Consider the following 19,679-nt stretch of genomic DNA (forward strand, 5'->3'; position numbering starts at 1 on the left):
GCATATTGGGACAACTTCAGAATGGCTTCAGAATCGGTAGACATCTGGATGATACTTTATTTGTTCTTACTCAGTATATTGAAATATCCAGAGAAGAAAGGAAACCATTACATGATGATTTTTTAGACATTACTGGAGCATATGACAACGTAAACCGCAACAGTTTGTGAGATATTCTGGAAGAGGAAGGCTTAGGCAATGACTGTATACATCTTTTGAGAGAAATTTAGCTAGAAAATTCTGTTTGCATTGAATGGGAAGGAATGAGGAGCCAGGGGAAAGTTGATATCACCAAGGGACTGCAACAGGGGTGCCCTTTATCCACACTGCAGTTTATGATGTACATGGTAAAGATGGAAAGGGCACTAGAAGGAATCAATGTCGGGTTTAATTTCTCATACAAACAGGCGGGCATACTAGTGGAGCAGCAGCTTCTAAGTTTGTTTTACGCAGATGACATTGTGTTCCTTGGCACCAGCAAAGTGATATGCAACGTCTGGCTGATACCTGTGGACAGGAAGGCAACAATTTAGGTTTTAAATTTAGTGTTAGAAAATCAGGTGTTATGGTATTCAATGAAAACAGTGAACAGACAGTGGAGATACAGGGCCAGGAAATACCACAGGCAAGAGAATACAAATACCTTGATATATGGATAAATGAAGGCAATAGATATATGGAAACACAGGAAAAAACAACAGCAAAGGAGAAGAGAAATGCAGCCATAATGAAATGCAGAGCGCTATGGGGATACAATAGGTATGTGTAAAGGTGTAATGGTTCCAGGGCTTAAATTTGGACATGCGGTTGTTTGCTTGGAGTGAGGGGTACAATCAGAACTCGATGGCAACCAAAGGCCAGTGGGACACCTCTCATTGGGCGCTCATGGGAAGACTACAAATGAAGCTGTGCAGGGTGATATGGGCTGAACAAGTTTTGAAGTCGGGGAAGCTCAGAGTAAAATTGATTTTGAAGAATGACTGAGGAATATGAAAGAAAGTAAAGGGGCTGCGAGAGTGTTTAGATATTTGTACAGGAAAAACATTGACTCACAGTGGAGGAAAAGAACTAGGAAGCTTACCAGCCAATACGCAACCAGTATTGTAAGTAACATGGCAACTAAGAACATCAAGTGCAAAGTGAGAGAGGCTGAGATAATATCATGGGTGGTGGCGATGGAAAAGAAACCTGCTACGAGTAACTACCCGAGAGGAAAAAATGAAATCAGGAAAGAAAATATTTGATAAGTCAAAGGGAAGCTCCTTACTTTTCAAAGCGAGATCAGGACGCCTTAGAACACGCAGTTATAAAGTGAGGTACACCAAGGAAGGAGCAGCATGTGCTTGTGGCAGCAAAGCTATGGAAACAATGTAACATGTTTTATTAAAATGTGAAGCTATGTACCCAACTGTCGGTTTAGGCTCCTCTGTGCTCCTTGAAGCCGTTCGATTCAGAGATAGCAGGAGGAAAGTAAACATGTCTGCAATAGAGATTATTAAGTTGATTGTAGATTTGCTGGTAGAAAAGTAGGGAGACCATAAACAAACAGAGGCACACAAAAGCAAAGTTTCCAGTAGTGGTCCAGAATGTTTGATGCTAGAAATTCTATGGGTGATTTTTTTTTTTTTTTCAGAAGGATATGGTAGGACATTAGGCAAAATAAGTATCAGAGCTTGGTGGCGCAACCCACCACCCCGTTTCAGAGGGGACACTCATAGCATCTATCCATCCATCCGTCCATCCAACGCTCCATCTCTTGCAACTACACCGACTGCAGGCAGCAATTAGCTACACGGCGAAGCTGGGCTACAGAAGACGTGAGAGCCATGCAGGGAAAACAACATAAAGGGGCACAAGAGAGTCTAGTGTCCTTAGAAGGCCGGAAAGCTTGTTGCGTGCATTGAAGACAATTCATGCTCCAGCTTTTTTAGCCAATTTCTTCAAGTTGTGAGAGACTGTCTAGTTACCTTTAAGTTATGATACGTACCACCCAGCCCTATTCAACATGCTACGTCAATTAAATCATGCAGAGTTTAATTCACTATTTGTTTTATTTGGTGAAGACTTGTCACAGACAGATCCAAATATAGGTGGCTGTGTGTCACATTTATTTCTTGTAGGCTACCCAGAGCAATCAATATATGCTAGCACATAACACACAAAGCTAAGCTAATGTATACTTAACCTCAAAAAATTTATATGACACTACAATTAGAAAATGAGAAAGTTGTTCACATTCTTACGTACTGACACTTCGGGCAAGATGACGAATGCATAGGAGCAAAAAAAAAAAACATGAGAGAGAAAGAGGACAAACTAATCTTTTTATTTCCATGAAACTTTAATGAAAGTACTATTGGCACTATAGTCGGGTACAATTTTAGAAAAAAGCGGTGTTTACTCCTCCAAGGCGGATGCACACGAGCCTCCACCAATGGGCGCGCACTCCAGACTGATGTCACGAGCCGTACGGCTGGTGACCCCACCGATGGAGAAGATGGCCGCCCACGCTTCAAACTGGGCCGAATCGCGTCAGTCGTGTGCATCTGCCCCTCGTCAGAGTGCATTCCCAAACTGTTTACGGTGGTCTATCATGTTGGAAATATTATTGCGAGGTTACAATGCACCATTTGTGCCGCATGCTTTTATTCTGAGCCATGGTCCAGCGACGAAAGATTGGACCGAGCATCACTGACGCTACGCTACGCGAACTGGCGAAACTGCAGGCTTGGAAAAAAAAAAGAAGACAGAAATGTGAAAAGGAACAAAAAAACAAACACCTATCACATTCTTGAAAATAAGTTCATGAAAACACAACCCCCCCCCCCCCCCCCCCCCCCCCCAAAATACGAATCTTGTGCTCTTTCAAACCAAGAGCATTTATTTAAAACGATGAATGAAGCATTTTTGTACCTTTCCTGCCTAAATTGTCTTCTCGCCCCAGGTTTGTGATGGTTTCGATAAATGCATCATTTTTTTAAATACTTGTTAAATAGCAACTGATTCATGTTAAGCTCGGAAAATGAGTAGTAAATGTGCCGTGTCCATGTAAACCAGCGCAGATGTCCATGCAGAGCTGCTCTTTCTTCTTTTGTCCCTTGCAACGAAGCTAAAAGGCAGACACTGCGCAGCATTCTAGAAAGCACAGGGCTATTTTTCTATCGCAATCCGGCATGTACTGTAGCATTCCAATCACGAGAGCTCTACCAAACCAGTCCTCGAAATACAAAAGTCTTTATTTATACCGAGAATCACGCGTTTTAGAAGCACGGTTTTTTGAGCAGGACTATTTTAGTCGTGGAGGCAATCATCTGTCATGCTTCAACCATCTGGGTGGGGCCTCCCCTTTTTTCTAAAGGTGTACCCGACTATAGTACTTATAGTAGCAAAAATACAATCACAAAATGTAATTGTAAGCTGTGCTAAAAAGACATTGGAAACCATTGTTTGAACTGTAACCGTATTGTTAAAATGCATCAACTTGTTTAAAAAGTCCTTCGCACTTTGTTACAAGTTTACCATCTATGCTTTGATTGGTGTAATTTGTATTTTTGTGTTTACAGGCAGACCATGCCATCAGAGGGAGCGCTCTACCCTGGTTGTTTGGCTCATGAGAACTCAAAGTTAGCACTTCAGCATATTGTCAACTGCAAGCAGAAGGCAAGAGAGCTTTATCAACTGGTTTGTGTTGTTGATCGGACAGCTAACTATACTCTGTCACACAAGTGACTTGCAGCACAGCCAAAGGTACAGAGTGTACACAGGCAATATCTTTGCGTAGCAGAATATAGTTCCGGGCTTAACTGTCTGATTACTAACGGGATTAGAGCTTTATTTTTTGCTTCACACATGAAACGTTACAGTGATATGTGAGATGTTAGGTTCATTGCGCATGCACATCGTATACCACAAATTACTGTTGCGGTTACCACAGGTAACATTGATAGCCACCCTAACCATGATTACGCAGCAACATGGTAGCGCTCCATGCAGACCAGACCGCCTGCTTCAATCCCAGTGTGCACTTGTTACTGGCTCTCCACCCTGACAGCAACAAATAAATGGCAAAGTCCATCATCGCTTAGTCTCATCTAACACTGAGGACAAAGCATTAGGTATGTTTTGTCGTTATTGTTGAAATCAGCTGTTTGTTTTGATGCTGCTAGGACTACTACTTTGACTCAGGGTGGAAGACGAGAGACGGACTCTTGAAGCGGACGAGAAGACGAAAAGCTTTATAGAGTACATACATATAGCAGGTAATAGCATACAGGTAGCGGTGCCTAAGAGCGTGCCAGACCGATGGGGCGGCTGGTGGCGACTCTCTCTCTAACAATGGGCCAGCCCTGCCTTAAGTCCCATTGGGCATCTCATCGTCGGCAGGATGAGGCAGGGCCGGTGCTGATGTCAACCGCGTCGCTTTCCTCTTTCATCAACGGAGAAGTCCAAGCTGTATAAAATGGCAAGGGTCAGCAGTTCTGTGGAATTCTGAAGGCTGCCAGTGGATTTGCCGTGGTGCTCTGTACCCCTGGACTACTCAGTTCGACCCACGGAAAGGGTTCGGCAGTTTCCTGGAACTTTGCCGGTTGTCACCAAGGGCAACCACTTCTGCAGAACGAGGTGGCGAGGGGGGAGCACCCATTGCCTCAATGTAGGCAGGCAGTGGGGCGCAACACTACAGCGGCAGCACCAATTAGTAAATGTTATTTGATTTTTTCTTAGCAGATGTCACCACAGCATTAGCACTGGCGATGCATTGACATTGCATAACACTTCGAAAGCTCACTGCATCATTAATTTATTATACTGCACTCTAGTATGGTACGTGAGGAGTGTTGACGGTGGTGAGCCAAATAGACACCGAGCAGGTGATGGGGCATCCATGAACATTTATTAGGGCGTTTACTCCTACTAAATCTAGCTAAGGAGGCTGCATTGAACTGCTCAGAAAGTGTATCGATGAAGCGAAGCCCCGCTGTGGCATTTATGGAAACGGAGCCTATTGTTACAACACAAAAACATCTGTTGCATCATTCTACCAACTGTGGAGGACGTATCGAAAGGATGGCAAGCAGATGCTGAGCAGACGATGCGGTGCAGATGAACACATCTTGAGGGGCATTCCGCCTTCTAAGGAGCCCTGCAGCTTCCCCGGTGCTGCAAGGAACTCCTGAGACAGAGTATGTATAGGTGGCCTACTATAAAAGCCAAGAATGGTCATAAATATATGGTTGAGAAATTGTACAATCAGATGAAAACTAAAACCTCGTAGATTCTTTTAAAATCCCAAGACTGCTTTCAGAATGCAGATTGTACAAATAGTGGTCATTCTTTGTGGAGAACCTGTTGTATCACATCTTTAAAGGCTGTGTCGTAGACCAGTTGTGCTGTTGGCAAAATTATTAAGTCTCTCTCTTTCTGGACTCCCAGCTATATTGCTAAATGTTTATTGGCCTTGCACGAAGAGCAGCCCTTGTTTCATTTTAAAGTGAGAAAACTTGACTTTAGCAACATAGCATTTGTGTGATTAAAAAAAAAAAACCTGTTGGTTTACAGTGGTGTCTGATGGCTGTATGGTGAATTGTAGTTTTGATTTAGTTATTTGCCAGATTTTATTGGCTTCAAGGAGACCGTACAACACTACATCATCATGCATTTATTTGTGCTCTGGCTTTTCTAGATAATATTTCAAGGTGTTACACTGAGACATTGCCCGTTTGCTCTAATTTTTCCTGCTGAGCACAGTTTCATTTTTTTTAAAATTTTTATTTATAGCAGCTGCCAAAAGTACTAGGAACTTTTTTTTCTTTAATTTATATTCTCTTGTATGAAAGGAAGTTGTTTTGACCTCAGTGGAGATTTTTTGCAACCAGTTGAACCATAAACCACTATGTCTTCGCAGAGCAAGGTTACATATTAATAAAAGAAATGCGTTGAAATATAATTTATTATGCCGCTGTGTCAAGCAGTCCTTTACTTGAATGCTATTTATGAAGAAAAACCGAGCCACTGTGCAATGAGTCAATGAGGCTTTCCCAGTGGCATAGGTTTTTTGCAACAGACCTAATGATTGTTAGTTTCCTTTGTAGTCTTCTAATTTGGCTCGCATCATGCCACGTTGGCAATATAAATTGCAAACAAACTATGTATAGCAAAGAGAGTTATTTGACAGCTGTTATTATTTTGCCTTTAATATCGCAGCCCTTCACCATAAGCCAGAGGGGATTGTAGGCTTCATGTTTTTTTTCAGCAGTTTTTATGACATTAATTTGATATGCACATTATTGACTGCATGCTTTTCTAATTGTACCTGAACATTTTCAAACCCTGCAAAAACCAATATAGATTTGTATCCATGAATCTCTGTTTAAATTTTACATGCTGATGCTTTAGTCACAGAGCACGATTTCGTGCTGGAGAAAATAAGACAACAAGCCTTTCCACCAACTTTACCAAGTGAAGCTGTAGAAGTAAGCTTGCCCTAAGATTATGTCAACTATGGCTAAGCAACAGGAGGGTGCACTGTCAGTAGGTTGCAAGTTTGTGGCATGCCGCAGTGGCATAGTGGCCTAGTAATTTGGCTACAGAGCGCACGGTTGCGATTTTGATTTCCAGTCATGGTGGCTGCATTCTGATAGGGCTGCTTGGTATCCACTATGGACACCAGGTGATCAAAGTTAATTCACAGCGCTTAAGTACCGCATCCCTCATGGCCCAGGTGTAGCTTTGGGTGAAATGAGTCAGTCGAACTCACTTGTACTTAGATTAACACAAAACTATGGTTCCACACAAAACATTAGTCAGCACAATTGAGGGCTATGTTTAGCAGGTGATCTTGTATGCAAAATCAAAGAGCACACTGCTGTGGCTTTGTTACAGCTCAGGAGGAATTATATTAAGAGTTTGTTGTAGCCTTTTGTTGGTATACTGCATTCCACTTACTGTAATGATAAAGAAGTCTGAATGTCTGGCTCAGTATAACCATGTATTGTTACATTTTGACTGATCATACACTCCTTAAATATGAAATGCATAGTAAACCATGCCAGTCATTATAACTGGTAATGATTAAAAGCTTTATCTTTGCAAGTGAACTGCACTGTATTTGATTTTCAATTCACAAGAAGACTGTTTCAAAGGGGTGTTACATCTGACATTAACTGGCAAACAATTGCCCGATTTTAGTACACAAGGTGTAGCATTCTTCTAGCCCAGGCAATAATTTTAATACTTTCTAAGATACATGAGAAGTAATTTTTGTTTCATAAATAAATATTTTGAATTCTTGCAGAGGCAAGTTATTCATGGAGTTTTGTTCTCTGTATCTCTACTTAATAGGAATGCATGATGGAACTGAATCGACTGATTGTGGAGGCAGCCCTCAAACAAGGTGTGCGCTTGGATGTCACTGGTCGTCTAACAGCAGAACAACTCAGGAAAAGAATTATTCAATTCAGGTAAAAAAAAAAAAGTGAGAATCTTCATTCTGCCGTTAGGTGTTCTTTTTCTCCCAAGCTGAATCCCAAGCTGAATGACTTTTTAAACCTAGTGGCACAACTGACCAGTGAAATAACTTCAGGTGAGACTGTATTAATCAGCAGATTATGTTTCTAGTGCAACTGTACATTTGCCATTAATCCCTTCAGACATGAATTAAATCTGCCAAGTGGAAATATACATGCACCATTTTGGGCTCTCGACACATCAAATTAATGGTCATTAGAAGGTGGAAACAAAGCCTTCAATTTTTACCTGTTTTCTGTGGTGTCCACATTTATGGGGTGTCCACATTTATGGACACACCTCAAGTCAGGAAAAAATATTACACACAAGTAATGAAACCTTCGCAAGCATTCCTCACCGGGTATGTGACACAAATCACTTTGAGACATTCTTACTTCATTTATTAACTCACACACGTGGTTTACTCTACCTTAAATAAAATAGATAAAACTAGTCGGCATGAGAAAGTTCTACATATCCGGCAGCGAATCTGGCATTTTGCTATGTATTCTTGATGTCAGCAGCACTGCGGATCGAGCATGTGGACATGCTCCAACCAGTGATTGTGGCCATTGTAACTGCCGGCACCTATGAGTGGCGACTGCATGTTGGTTTTCTTCTGTAGTGGCTCAGGAATTTCACTTCTTGGCTAACCCTGTTTTCCTGGCAGCGCTTTGCTAGAGGTGATCAGGCTATGTGGGATATCTATTTCTCCAAAGCATTTTTCTGGAGGAGCCTTTCTGCATCGCAGAAAGAAAATCATCCTCATCAGACAGTACATTTCCTTGTTCCATCCCGTAGGAGGTGGAGTGACATGAAGTGAAGTTTAATGACTAGCCCATGAAGGAATTGTACTGCAGAATGACTTGCTCATGCTCTTATCCTTTTTGAGGTTGACAGCTGCATTCGGTGTCATTGGAGAGAAAAACTTGCGGTACATACTTCACTGCATTCTTCTTCGATAACACTTGTAGCAGCTGCTTGTCCTGCATTTCCAAAGGTCCACAAAGTTATTTAACAGTCTGCTCCGTGATACTTATAGCAGCATTCTATATGAAACCACTTGTAAAATAATTCTAAAACTAGAGAACTTGTAGCACATTTCTGCGCCATTTCTGTGTCATACTGTCACATAGTAATGACAGTGAAGAACACAGCAGCAAGACTATGAATGAGGAAACTAAGTTTTTCTTGAATAGACCTGTGCCCCCCCCCCCGAAAAAGGCTACACTCGAAGCACAACGATAGTGGCGAACACAGTCGGCAATCTGCGAAATCTGATCGGTGGGTCAAGTGTGTCAGCTTTTATACATCACTTGTCGAAGGTTCTAGTGTAATCGCTGGCGTCCACGTGGTTTCCCAAAACCACTACACAATTCGTGTGGTGCATGCAATCTGATAATATAAGGTTCGATGAGGACATACACAACAGGTAGAATGAACGATAACAGTCGCATAAGTTCCAAATCATGCGGGTGCGTGTTGTGCTGAGCAATAACGTTTTAACATTTGTTATCCGGTTAACAGCGGTCACCGGAGAAAGATAAACAAGCACGTGTCAATATTAAATGTGCTCAACATCAGTGACATCTGCATCATAAAGGTCATTGTTCGTATTCTTAAAAAAATCTCTTTGGTGATATTGTCATCGAGCTTTCATTTTACAGCTGTATGCTTGAAAATATGCAGAAAAATTAGAAACTTTGATCATGGCAGGGTGAAAGATGCCATGTCTAAAATATTGCAGTGCTCTAGTAAAGGCAGCTTTGAGGACAACTTTGGTGCTACCTGCAATCATGCTATGTTCGTGATATGGATAAAAGAAGTTGTTTTGCATTCACGGAGCCCTATTTTGTGATTTAAGCGCCAAAATTTTGCAGGGCATTCTCTGTTACGAGAAAAGCCTCCAAAAAATGAGGTACTTAGTGCTCACTCTGTAGAATGTTACAATGTCCATTTTCCTACACTTCTTCACAGGTGTTTCATTGAGCTTCATGAAGATGTCACTAGTTGTCTATTTGATAAACCAAAGGTGTGTATCCCAGCACCTTTCAAACTGCATTTTTTTTTTCACATTTTATACAGTAGCCGCTTGAAGTCAGCATCCACAAATGGGGACACAGCGCCTCAAGACAAAAATGATGCCAGCATACTGAAACCTTGTTATGCAGGGCCGTCCATGTACATGAACATGAACTAGTGACATTGTGGTTACCATTCAAGTGCTTATAGCAGCTTAAGTTTGGAATAAAGGCCTCTAGATGTACATTTCATTAATGGATATCCGGGTTAGCTGTTGCATTGGTCACATTTTTTTTTTAATAAAAATGCTGAAAAAATGTAGTTCCATCAGATTGAATACTACTGAAGTATTTTCCTTGATAGTGGATAGCCCTGTTTATTGTAGAGCATTACATTTGCTCCTCAACATTGCTCATCATCTCTGCTTGCAAGCATCGTGCACGCTGATAACACTGCATTTGTCGAGCAAGGATCACATTTTGTATAACCCCTGGGATCAAAAATGGAAAAAGTGTCTTGCACCTCTACATTAAAATAACAAATCAGCCTTTCTCTCACAGAAAGTAAAACTCAAACATTGAAAATGAACCTGGTGCTGTGAACTCCTTGGACAAGTTCAGAGTGCTTGACACTCAGCCATCCACTGTAACATTGCATTTCAGAAAAGATGGTGGGGATGCTGTTATTGACATGGGCCTGGTGCAGCAGATATTGGGGGTCGCTCAGGCAGCACTAGGGGAGAGGTATACGAAGCTGGAGGACCTCCTTAGCACAGAGAAGGTGATTGTGCAAAATGTGAGTGTCTCCACAGAAGCTGCTTCACGAAGCTTGGTTCAGCTCCTTCGGTCGAGAAACACAACGTGAGTACATGAACAGTATTGGCCGCTCAGTTTCCCAACAGAGTGTTTTTACCGCAATTTCACTTACACTAACATTTATTTCAATTTTATTTACACCATGCAACAGTTGGAAAAACAAAGAGCACTATATATTATTATGTTTGTGACTCAGTAAGGCTACTCAACAATAGACCATATTCACACTATCAATCAAGTGATAGAGAAATGTGCAGAATATAACCAACCGTTATATATAGCTTTCATTGATTACGAGAAAGCGTTTGATTCAGTCGAAACCTCAGCAGTCATGGAGGCATTACGGAATCAGGGTGTAGATGAGCCATATGTAAAGATACTGGAAGATATCTATAGCAGCTCCACAGCCACCGTAGTCCTCCACAAAGAAAGCAACAAAATCCCTATAAAGAAAGGCGTCAGACAGGGAGATACGATATCTCCAATGCTATTCACAGCATGTTTACAGGAGGTATTCAGAGGCCTGGAGTGGGAAAAATTGGGGATAAAAGTTGATGGAGAATACCTTAGCAACTTGCGATTCGCTGATGATATTGCCTTGCTTAGTAACTCAGGAGACCAATTGCAATGCATGCTCACTGACCTGGAGAGGCAAAGCAGAAGGGTGGGTCTGAAAATTAATCTGCAGAAAACTAAAGTAATGTTTAACAGGCTCGGAAGAGAACAGCAGTTTACGATAGGTAGCGAAGCACTGGAAGGGGTAAGGGACTACATCTACTTAGGGCAGGTAGTGACCACGGATCCGGATCATGAGACTGAAATAACCAGAAGAATAAGAATGGGCTGGGGTGCGTTTGGCAGGCATTCTCAAATCATGAACAGCAGGTTGCCACTATCCCTCAAAAGGAAAGTGTATAACAGCTGTGTGTTACCAGTACTCACATATGGGGCAGAAACCTGGAGACTTACGAAAAGGGTTCTGCTGAAATTGAGGACGACGCAACGAGCTATGGAAAGAAGAATGATGGGTGTGACGTTAAGGGATAAGAAAAGAGCAGATTGGGTGAGGCAACAAACGCGGGTAAACGACATCTTAGTTGAAATCAAGAAAAAGAAATGGGCATGGGCCGGCCATGTAATGAGGAGGGAAGATAACTGATGGTCACTAAGGGTTACGGACTGGATTCCAAGGGAAGGGATGCGTAGCAGGGGGCGGCAGAAAGTTAGGTGGGCGGATGACATTAAGACGTTTGCAGGGACAACATGGCCACAATTTGTACATGACCGGGGTAGTTGGAGAAGTATGGGAGAGGCCTTTGCCCTGCAGTGGGCGTAACTAGGCTGATGATGATGATGATGATGATGAAGATACCATCACGGAATTGCCTTTGTCAAAGCGTCCTGTAGCAGGCCCTTATGAAGACAAGTCCCTTGGTCAAAACATTGGCTCCATACTTGGGCTTTCCTTGTTTGACCACCGTTAACTACAAGTCTCCATGTTCTTGTGAACCTGTCAAGTATTCTTCCACCCAGTAGGATTTGTTTCTACCAGGCAATATAGTTTAGTAGGTAAATTGGTAGCTTATTATTATTGTTCATGGATCTCATAAGATTTCTACAGCAGTGGTGTGTTCTACCAGTTATTCACCAGTCAGGTTTGCTTATTTTGATGCCCATGTTGATTGTAGCATAAAAAAAATAGTGGCCATGGTGTGCTGCTGTTAATGTGCAGGGTGGCAACATTATAGCCATAAGTGAGTTTTTGTTATGCCAACATCACAACTTTATTATGTGATATTGTTGCAGCTTAACAAATCACATCTCTTATGCATAACAGATGCCATTTTGTATTATTTTGGGTTCACTCAACAGATACTGCAAATTTCAAGTCACCTCCTAGCAATGTATAAAAACAGGTTTCACTTGTAGCAGTAATCACAAAACTCAGGGTCTGCTGCTGCAAAATGTACATCCCGTTCACAATTATACATGACTGATGAGTGCAATTCAGCGGCAGCCATCCTGTTTGATGACAGCAACTTGGAGTTATCTTTTCAGTGAACATTTTTATGTGCCCAAAAAATAATGTTTCTACCACCATTCATTTTACGTTGGGTCCAGCCCCAATCTCATGGGCGAATAAAAAATAAACCTACTGAAACTGGTGCATGCTAGTAAGAGTTGTTCAACCAAGAAATTTTGAGATCCATGTAAACTAACAATTGCCTTGAACTTTAATTTCGGAAGCCTTCCAGTTCTCACTAAACAACTAGTGACATTGTGGCATGGCGCTAATAAAAAAATACATCACATGCAGGTAGCAATCGACTCACCACAGTGGCTAACCTGCTCAACTTGTGTTCATGGTCGTTTACATCAGGCAGGGCACAAGGTGCAATAATAGACAGAGTTTCAATGTGACGCACGGTGAAACACATACTAATCTGTGCACATCCTAATCCAAAATGTAAATGTCTTGTACAGTGTTGAAACAGTATGTGAGCATAATATATGCACGAAATCCTTATCCAACCATTCATAGGCACTCAATGATGTTCTGTGGCCTATATCCAGCACAGAAAATCACTGCTCAACAATGAAAGTGCCACATAAGAGATTTCCCCAGCAAATTGAAATAGCAAATACATATTCAGGTATCTACACTTCCATGGGTGTTCAAGCATCGCTACATTATGTCTGATGTCATTGCTTACTAGGACAGTAAAAAAGTAGCCCCATGAGATTTTATTTGCACCCATTCACTCTGAAATGCCCTACATGAACTCCTGTCCAGTGATGCGTTTGGAAAGCAGATTTGTAACAAGTGCTGTCTTGTGCCACTGTACCCAGAGGATTACAATTAGAAGATATCATGGCTCTTATGGCACTGTTGTATTCTTTATTTGGAGAAAAAACACTTGGAATTGGAAGTGACAAGCGGACACTGAAGGTGAGTGCATCTGCAGATGGCACATGCTAGACAAGCCTGTGTGCGGCTTATTTCATAATGTAACTGTTCCAGGCTGAAATCGTAGCAGCAGTATATCAAGCAGCAGCAGAAAAAAACTTGCCCGAATTCTTTAAACATTTTGGTAAGTGCAATCAAAGTCATTGCCAAGCTGAATGCTGTGCTTGCTGGTTGAAGTCAGGAAGCCTTCAACTGCAGTAATGTAAAACAAAGTCATGTAGGTGTTTCTGTACTTAGGCATTATTCCAACCAGTTTCAGATGAGCAGGAGACGCTAGATGAGAACACCGTGATTCAGAAGGTCGATGAAGTCTTCAGAGCAGTGGAAGCTCTCAGAATGGCCAGACATCAACTTAGAAAGTACAGGTAAGAAATGCAGACAATCTACGCTGGAAAGATTGGGAGATATAGCATGTTTCTCAACTCTTTCCTTTCCAGGCCATAGGAAATTGATCAGTTTGATCGACAGCTTTATGACACATTGTTAAATGTTGCCGATGGAACTTGTCCATAAGCAACACCATGCACCACATGAAACTAAGACTTCACTTTCACTTTTGGCCAGTTTGTGCTTTTTGGTCAACTCGTGTACATAATGTTTAAAGGGACTGACAACAAATTTTCATGGTACCCATTTTTTTTTTTTTTTTTTTGCAATGGAAAGCTTACTCGTCAGAGTGTCTAATCATGAAGTGCTAAAAAATGCTGTGGAACATTTTTCATCAGAATTTTGCAATCCACAGTGAGGATGTAGTCGTTCACTGGAAGCATGCTGAAAACGGTGATAGGTGAGTGCGATAGCGATTATACACCGGCATTAGTGGGAGGAAGACGACAAGTGTGAACGTAGCTGTAACAAAGTACGATTTTGTTTTCAAGTCGATGTTCCTGCTATTCATGTTTCCAAATTGTTAAATTATTTCTGAGATAATAAATACGTGTTTTCGTAATTTCCTGTCCAACTGCTTTGGTATTTAACCAGTCAAAGTGAAATGAATCGTATCGAAAACGAAACGACTCCTTTACACGTGATATGGAGTTCAGTGTGTTGCCATAGCCACACGTACATTTTTGATTTCCAAAGCATAGAATAATGTGCGTGTGTCTAATAATATACCAACTGCAATTTCAAGCACTAATTATGCTGTAACAGTTGACTTACATACAGTAGTCTCATAGAATACATCCAAAGTACCAAGATTTCATCGCCAGGTCTTGCCACTTACTGGTTCTTGAGACTTTTTTTGCCAGTTTAAAATTGTAATTTCTAATTAAATCACGAACAGCGTTCTGGGTTCTATCACCATAAATCATGCTCATTTCATTTAAATCAATGTGTTGTAAGATATTCAGGCCAGTTGTCAGTCTCTTTAAATAACAGCAGTAGTGAAGACACGGGAGCTTCCGTCAGGTTGTCAAATTTTCTGCTGTGACATCTATGCTGCTCTAAGCATACCTCAAATGTCGGCACATGCTCAAGAGTGCACATTGTATTGATCGTTATGTTAGATTAATATCAAGTGCAGCTTCCGTTTCTTTTCTCACAGTTGCTTGCTTTTTTTCCATTAGCATATGTACAGTGGAAATTATGAAAAATCTTTCTCAACGTGTGGTGTTTTCACTCACCCTAGAGCACACAGTTGGTTCCAGACCAATATTCTGCAGAGACTTGCCTAGCAGTCTGATCTGGTACTTCTTGAACACAGCCCATGCAGATGTCCTTTTTCATTGCCAGAAATACCCGCACAAAGCATGCAAAGGCTCCAGTGTCAGTTCAAGGTGCACAACTTGGCCAGCTTGCTTACATAGAGAAGCTGATTGAGCACGACAATCGAGTACGAGGAAGTTAGCGGGTGTTTCGCAACCTGACAACCGTTGCCTCAAGAGCCTAAAGAATGCCGAAAGAAAAAAAGCTGTTGCTTGCTGCAAAGCGCAAAAACAAGCTCTTTCTTCACAATAGGCATATGCCAATTTTCACATTTCTGAAACCATGGCTTTCCCGCATAGCATGAGCATCACTGTGGCTACTGTACATGCCACCAAAATGTTCTTTTTTTTTTTTCGTGTGACCGGAAACCAGTAGCAATTAAATATTTGTAATTTCAGATTTTTTTCTTACTCTGCACTTTCAGTAAAACCACAAGGTATTCTTTTCAGTCACGCTACTTGAGTTGCTGCTTTGAAATTTCATGTAATTATTCTCAAAAGCTTTTTGAGCAATTATATCTGTATTATTGCCATTCAAAACAACTACAGTTAAGCTACAATTTTATGTATCGCTGCATCTGCTGCCAATATGTCTTAAAATAAGGTGTCAAAACGTAAAAGTACCGAAAATGAGCACTTTTCTGGCAGTAATGAAATAGCTAAGTGGATCTATGGCAGTCAATGAACCTGAGGAAAGCACAGTGTAATTTTAGCACCTTAACTGTTGGAGTAATGTTGCTTTCACATTTTTATATTACTATTATCACATCTTTGTTTATGTTGAAGACGAGCATAGAAAAGATGGCAAATCATCACCAGTCAGTACCTAATCCACAACCTTTGTGTACTGTATTCAGTGGCTTAGCAACGAGGGGGCCGGGGGACGGGGGCCCCGGGTGCAAGGGGCCAGTGGGGGGGGCGAGGGGTCATATACGTCTGTAGACACACGAAAGTTGTTGATATCCTCGCCTTCCTCGACTACACCCGGAGGGGGGGGGGGTTGACAGAAGACCTATGGGCCCCAGGTGCCAGACGACCTAGCTACGCCACTGACTGTGTTGTATTGTGCCACTTGACCTCTAAAGGGGGCTGTTGCCCCCTTTAATTTTAGGGATATTTTAACATAAGTACAGAACTAGCACATACTAGTTTCAATGGCAACTGTCTCTAATTGTTAAAAATATGATATTCAAGACAAAATAATACTTTTTTGAAGAACATGATTAGCAACAAGGGCGGACAAAAGAAAAGTCCCTGTCAGATCATTTAGCAGCTTTATTAACTAATATTTGCTAATTAAAATTTTAATCTTCAATGACAGGTTGCCAATGCCAGCTGGGCATTTGTAGCTAATGGGGAGCTTATAACAAATCGACTTTTAAAACGGATCAAAAGCTGTTATTTATAGCATACTGGCATAAAGTGTTGCAACTCATTTGCAGCGTGAAACTGAAACCTATACCATGCACATGACGATATAGGCAGGAGATCCTTCCGGTGCCTTGCCCTTCACGTTACGGCTTCTTTGTAACTCTTGGGTGCCTTTGTCAGACGCCAACCTCAAATGGTTACCATAAGAACACTGCGGGGAGAAGAAAAGAAAGAAAGGAGGTGACAGGCAGGGCATTGCTATCACTGCCTCTCCAGCTGAAAGGAACCAATGAGTTGAGGGGTAACGAAGAAAGTAAGCATTGCGCTTTTTATATCTACAGTCACATTAGCTCTTTTTCAAGAAAGCTCTTGGATAGTTCCTTGAAAGGCATTGCACTCATTTCAGGGTGTTGTTCAGTTTCAAGAAAAAGGTATTTCAGGGCCCCTTTGACTAATAATAAATGCTACAAGGATGATTTGTTTTCTGAAACGCAACACCCAAAAAAGGTTCGAAGGGTTATGCTCTTGTGCAGGACCATTCTCGAAGAAGGGAACCTGATGCAGCCAGCAGTGTACAAGCCCTTGCTGAAGCAGCTGCTGCAAGACATTTTTGACCCCAACATGTCAGAGGCACTGCAGCTCAACTACCACTCTGGGGGGCTCAGTGATATGCTAAAAGCAGGATTTGGGTAATCTACTCCTTTATCTACTCTCAGAAATGTCTGGCCTCACTCATGCTTAACAGTGTAGCTGGCCTAGCACTCTGGGTGCTCACAGCCAGTCTGTTGGAACCTTTTTCCTGCCAAGAACATAGAAAAATGAACTCATGCAGAAATTGGCATTCACGAAGTCACAATCAGAGCATAAAAAACTTTATCTCCTTATTTATTAATTTATGTGCGGGCACAAGTTCTTAAATAATATTTGTAATGCTAATAATTGATGACACAACTCACTGTGTTAATTTTTCTGAGGTACTCACTTGCTTTCTGCTAGAACAAAGATAAAAGGGAAGATAATGTGACGCTCACAAAATTGAAAATGACTATCATTTAGGCTTCTTTGATGTCTAATAATCAGCTTGGCTTTTTCATTCACTCGTAGTTTCATAGCTTCGGGATGCTCATCTGCTCGCCATGAAGGCTGCCCTTTTGCTTCTTTAGTGAGCCGAGGCTGGCACACTTCTCGCAGACTCGCTTCACTTTAATTTTCTTTTAGCAGTGTGTGTGTGAATGTAGTTCGTATTGCCCCACGGTCAGTTACACATTGTCGGTTCACCATGCCGAGACCAAGGTCAAGCATCTAGGCAAATTTAGACACGTTCAATGGTGACAGTGGGCCAGTCACAAGCAGGTTCTGTTCTGCCACCTACTTGCAACTAAACGACCCAACCTGATGTCAAATCTAGAGAATCAAAGGACTTGTCTGAAGTATCATCTTCAAAATCTTGCTCTAGGAGTTTATTAGTTCAAGGTGTGCAGCCAGATATTCCACCATCAGAAAATGATGTACACAACATGAAGGTGTCCCGAGAAACCAGGGAAGCAGTGAGCTCACGTGATGCCTTTCCATTGTACTGGGTGTTTAAGCGATGACTGTCACTAATCATTAAAAATAGGGGATTCAAGACAATGGTACTTTTTGTTGGCTGAGATTCGCAACAAGGATAGACAAAAGAAAGCTCTCTAACAGATAATTTAGCAACTGAATTAGCCAAGACTTGCAAAACAACATTTAATTATGTTTGGCCACCAATGCCAACTGGACACCTGTGGCTAACTGCAAGCTCATCACAAACGGGCTTCTAAAACAGATCAAAAATCCTTACTTGAAGTATGCTGACCCATTTTGCACGCAGAACAGACCGAGCTTGTCGTGAGTGCACGTAACCACACCTTAAAATTACTATGTCAAATTATGGCAAAAGCTATGCTACAAAACAAAAGAAAACCTTGCAGCATCATGCCGTTGGCTGAAAAACAGGCACTCACTGTGCATACTTTTGGGTGACAAGCATAAAGTAAATGCGAGCCACCAGTCAAGAAGCCTTATGCAGATCAGATCTGACTGACGTGCCATGGAATGTCGCATGTCCTACACGTCACCACATGACACAACCTTAAGCCATGATCACACGTGCTCCTGATGCGCTTAGTTTGTTTTGAGCAGGAAAAGGCACAGAAAACATTGTGTCAGCATACTTTAAACAAGTGATTTTTAACTATGTTAAAATCTGATTTTTTATGAGCTTGCCATTACTATATATGTTATTTTGGCAGCATAAAATTGATAATTAGAAACTCAAGTAGTTGATCTTAGCTAATTAGGATGCTAAATTATCAGTAATTTTTCTTTTGTCTGCCCCTGTTATGAACCTTGGCCAGTAAAAACTGCCATTCTGTCTTGAATCCCCCATTTTTAATAATTAGATACTGTCGCCATGGAAGCACCTGTTAAAGTGAAAGTGAACCCAAGCCATGCTTGACAAAGCCTTCACAAAATCAGTCCGTGTTTGCAGAAGAGCCTGACCACTCAAAGAACCACCACTGGCGAGCTTTCTTTTTAGCCTCTCTGGCTTGCTTTTTGCCACTGTTGTGAAAGCTAAAGTGAAACTAAAGGATGGCCACTTTGTTTGACACTAAGCAACTGAAGTAAGGCTTAGATATAGGGCAAAGCTGCACGAATTTGCCGCAGCACATATGCACTTTTGTGCTGTCTGAAATCAAAGGTGTGTTTTGTTCCGCATGCCTCCCGTAACTTGACTGGTGCTAGTTGTGCATTTCATTACTATACAGCCATTAGTTTGCATGGACAGTCCCTGCCTATAACTGCAATGTGGACAACAATAAAATGCTCTGGGAAGATGTTAATGGTGCTGTACCGATATTTGTGCATAACTCGATTGCAGCTTATGTTACCAGGAGCTAAATTAAACTGATGGGATTCAATCCCAAATCTGCACAATGGCAAATGACAGATGCAATAGTGCAAGGCCTTGGATCAATTTTAACCTTCAAGGATTCTTTAATGTGCTCCTAATTCTTGGTGCACGAGTATTTTTATATTTCACCTGTATTGGAATGTAGCCTTTGCAGCCAGGAATTAAACTTGTAACCTGTGTGGCCAGATTCAATAATTTTGGCATTACTTTTTTATTATGGTGCCTTTCTGTTGCAACAGGGATTCACTCACATACTGTATAGACTCATGAAAGGGCCGCCCCACCAACTTGGCAGCTCGAAATTCAGGGAAAAATTATTTCCAGTGGCGAAGCAATCGTGTTCGGTGCCCCGA

At 41.6% G+C, this 19,679-nt stretch overlaps 1 protein-coding gene across 1 annotated transcript in view; it reads left to right on the forward strand.

Moving 5' to 3' along the window:
- LOC142577854 (sec1 family domain-containing protein 2-like) overlaps positions 1-19,679 on the forward strand; it is a 37,480-nt gene that overhangs the window by 12,882 nt on the left and 4,919 nt on the right. Inside the window, exons 7-13 of the mRNA XM_075687292.1 lie at positions 3,564-3,660; positions 7,339-7,457; positions 10,188-10,385; positions 13,191-13,290; positions 13,363-13,432; positions 13,562-13,673; positions 16,919-17,074. Coding sequence (XP_075543407.1) covers positions 3,564-3,660; positions 7,339-7,457; positions 10,188-10,385; positions 13,191-13,290; positions 13,363-13,432; positions 13,562-13,673; positions 16,919-17,074 — 852 coding nt within the window. The remainder of the gene's footprint in view (positions 1-3,563; positions 3,661-7,338; positions 7,458-10,187; positions 10,386-13,190; positions 13,291-13,362; positions 13,433-13,561; positions 13,674-16,918; positions 17,075-19,679) is intronic.

Source organism: Dermacentor variabilis, chromosome 1, assembly GCF_050947875.1.
Source record: "Dermacentor variabilis isolate Ectoservices chromosome 1, ASM5094787v1, whole genome shotgun sequence".
In the NCBI taxonomy this organism is placed as follows: domain Eukaryota; kingdom Metazoa; phylum Arthropoda; class Arachnida; order Ixodida; family Ixodidae; genus Dermacentor; species Dermacentor variabilis.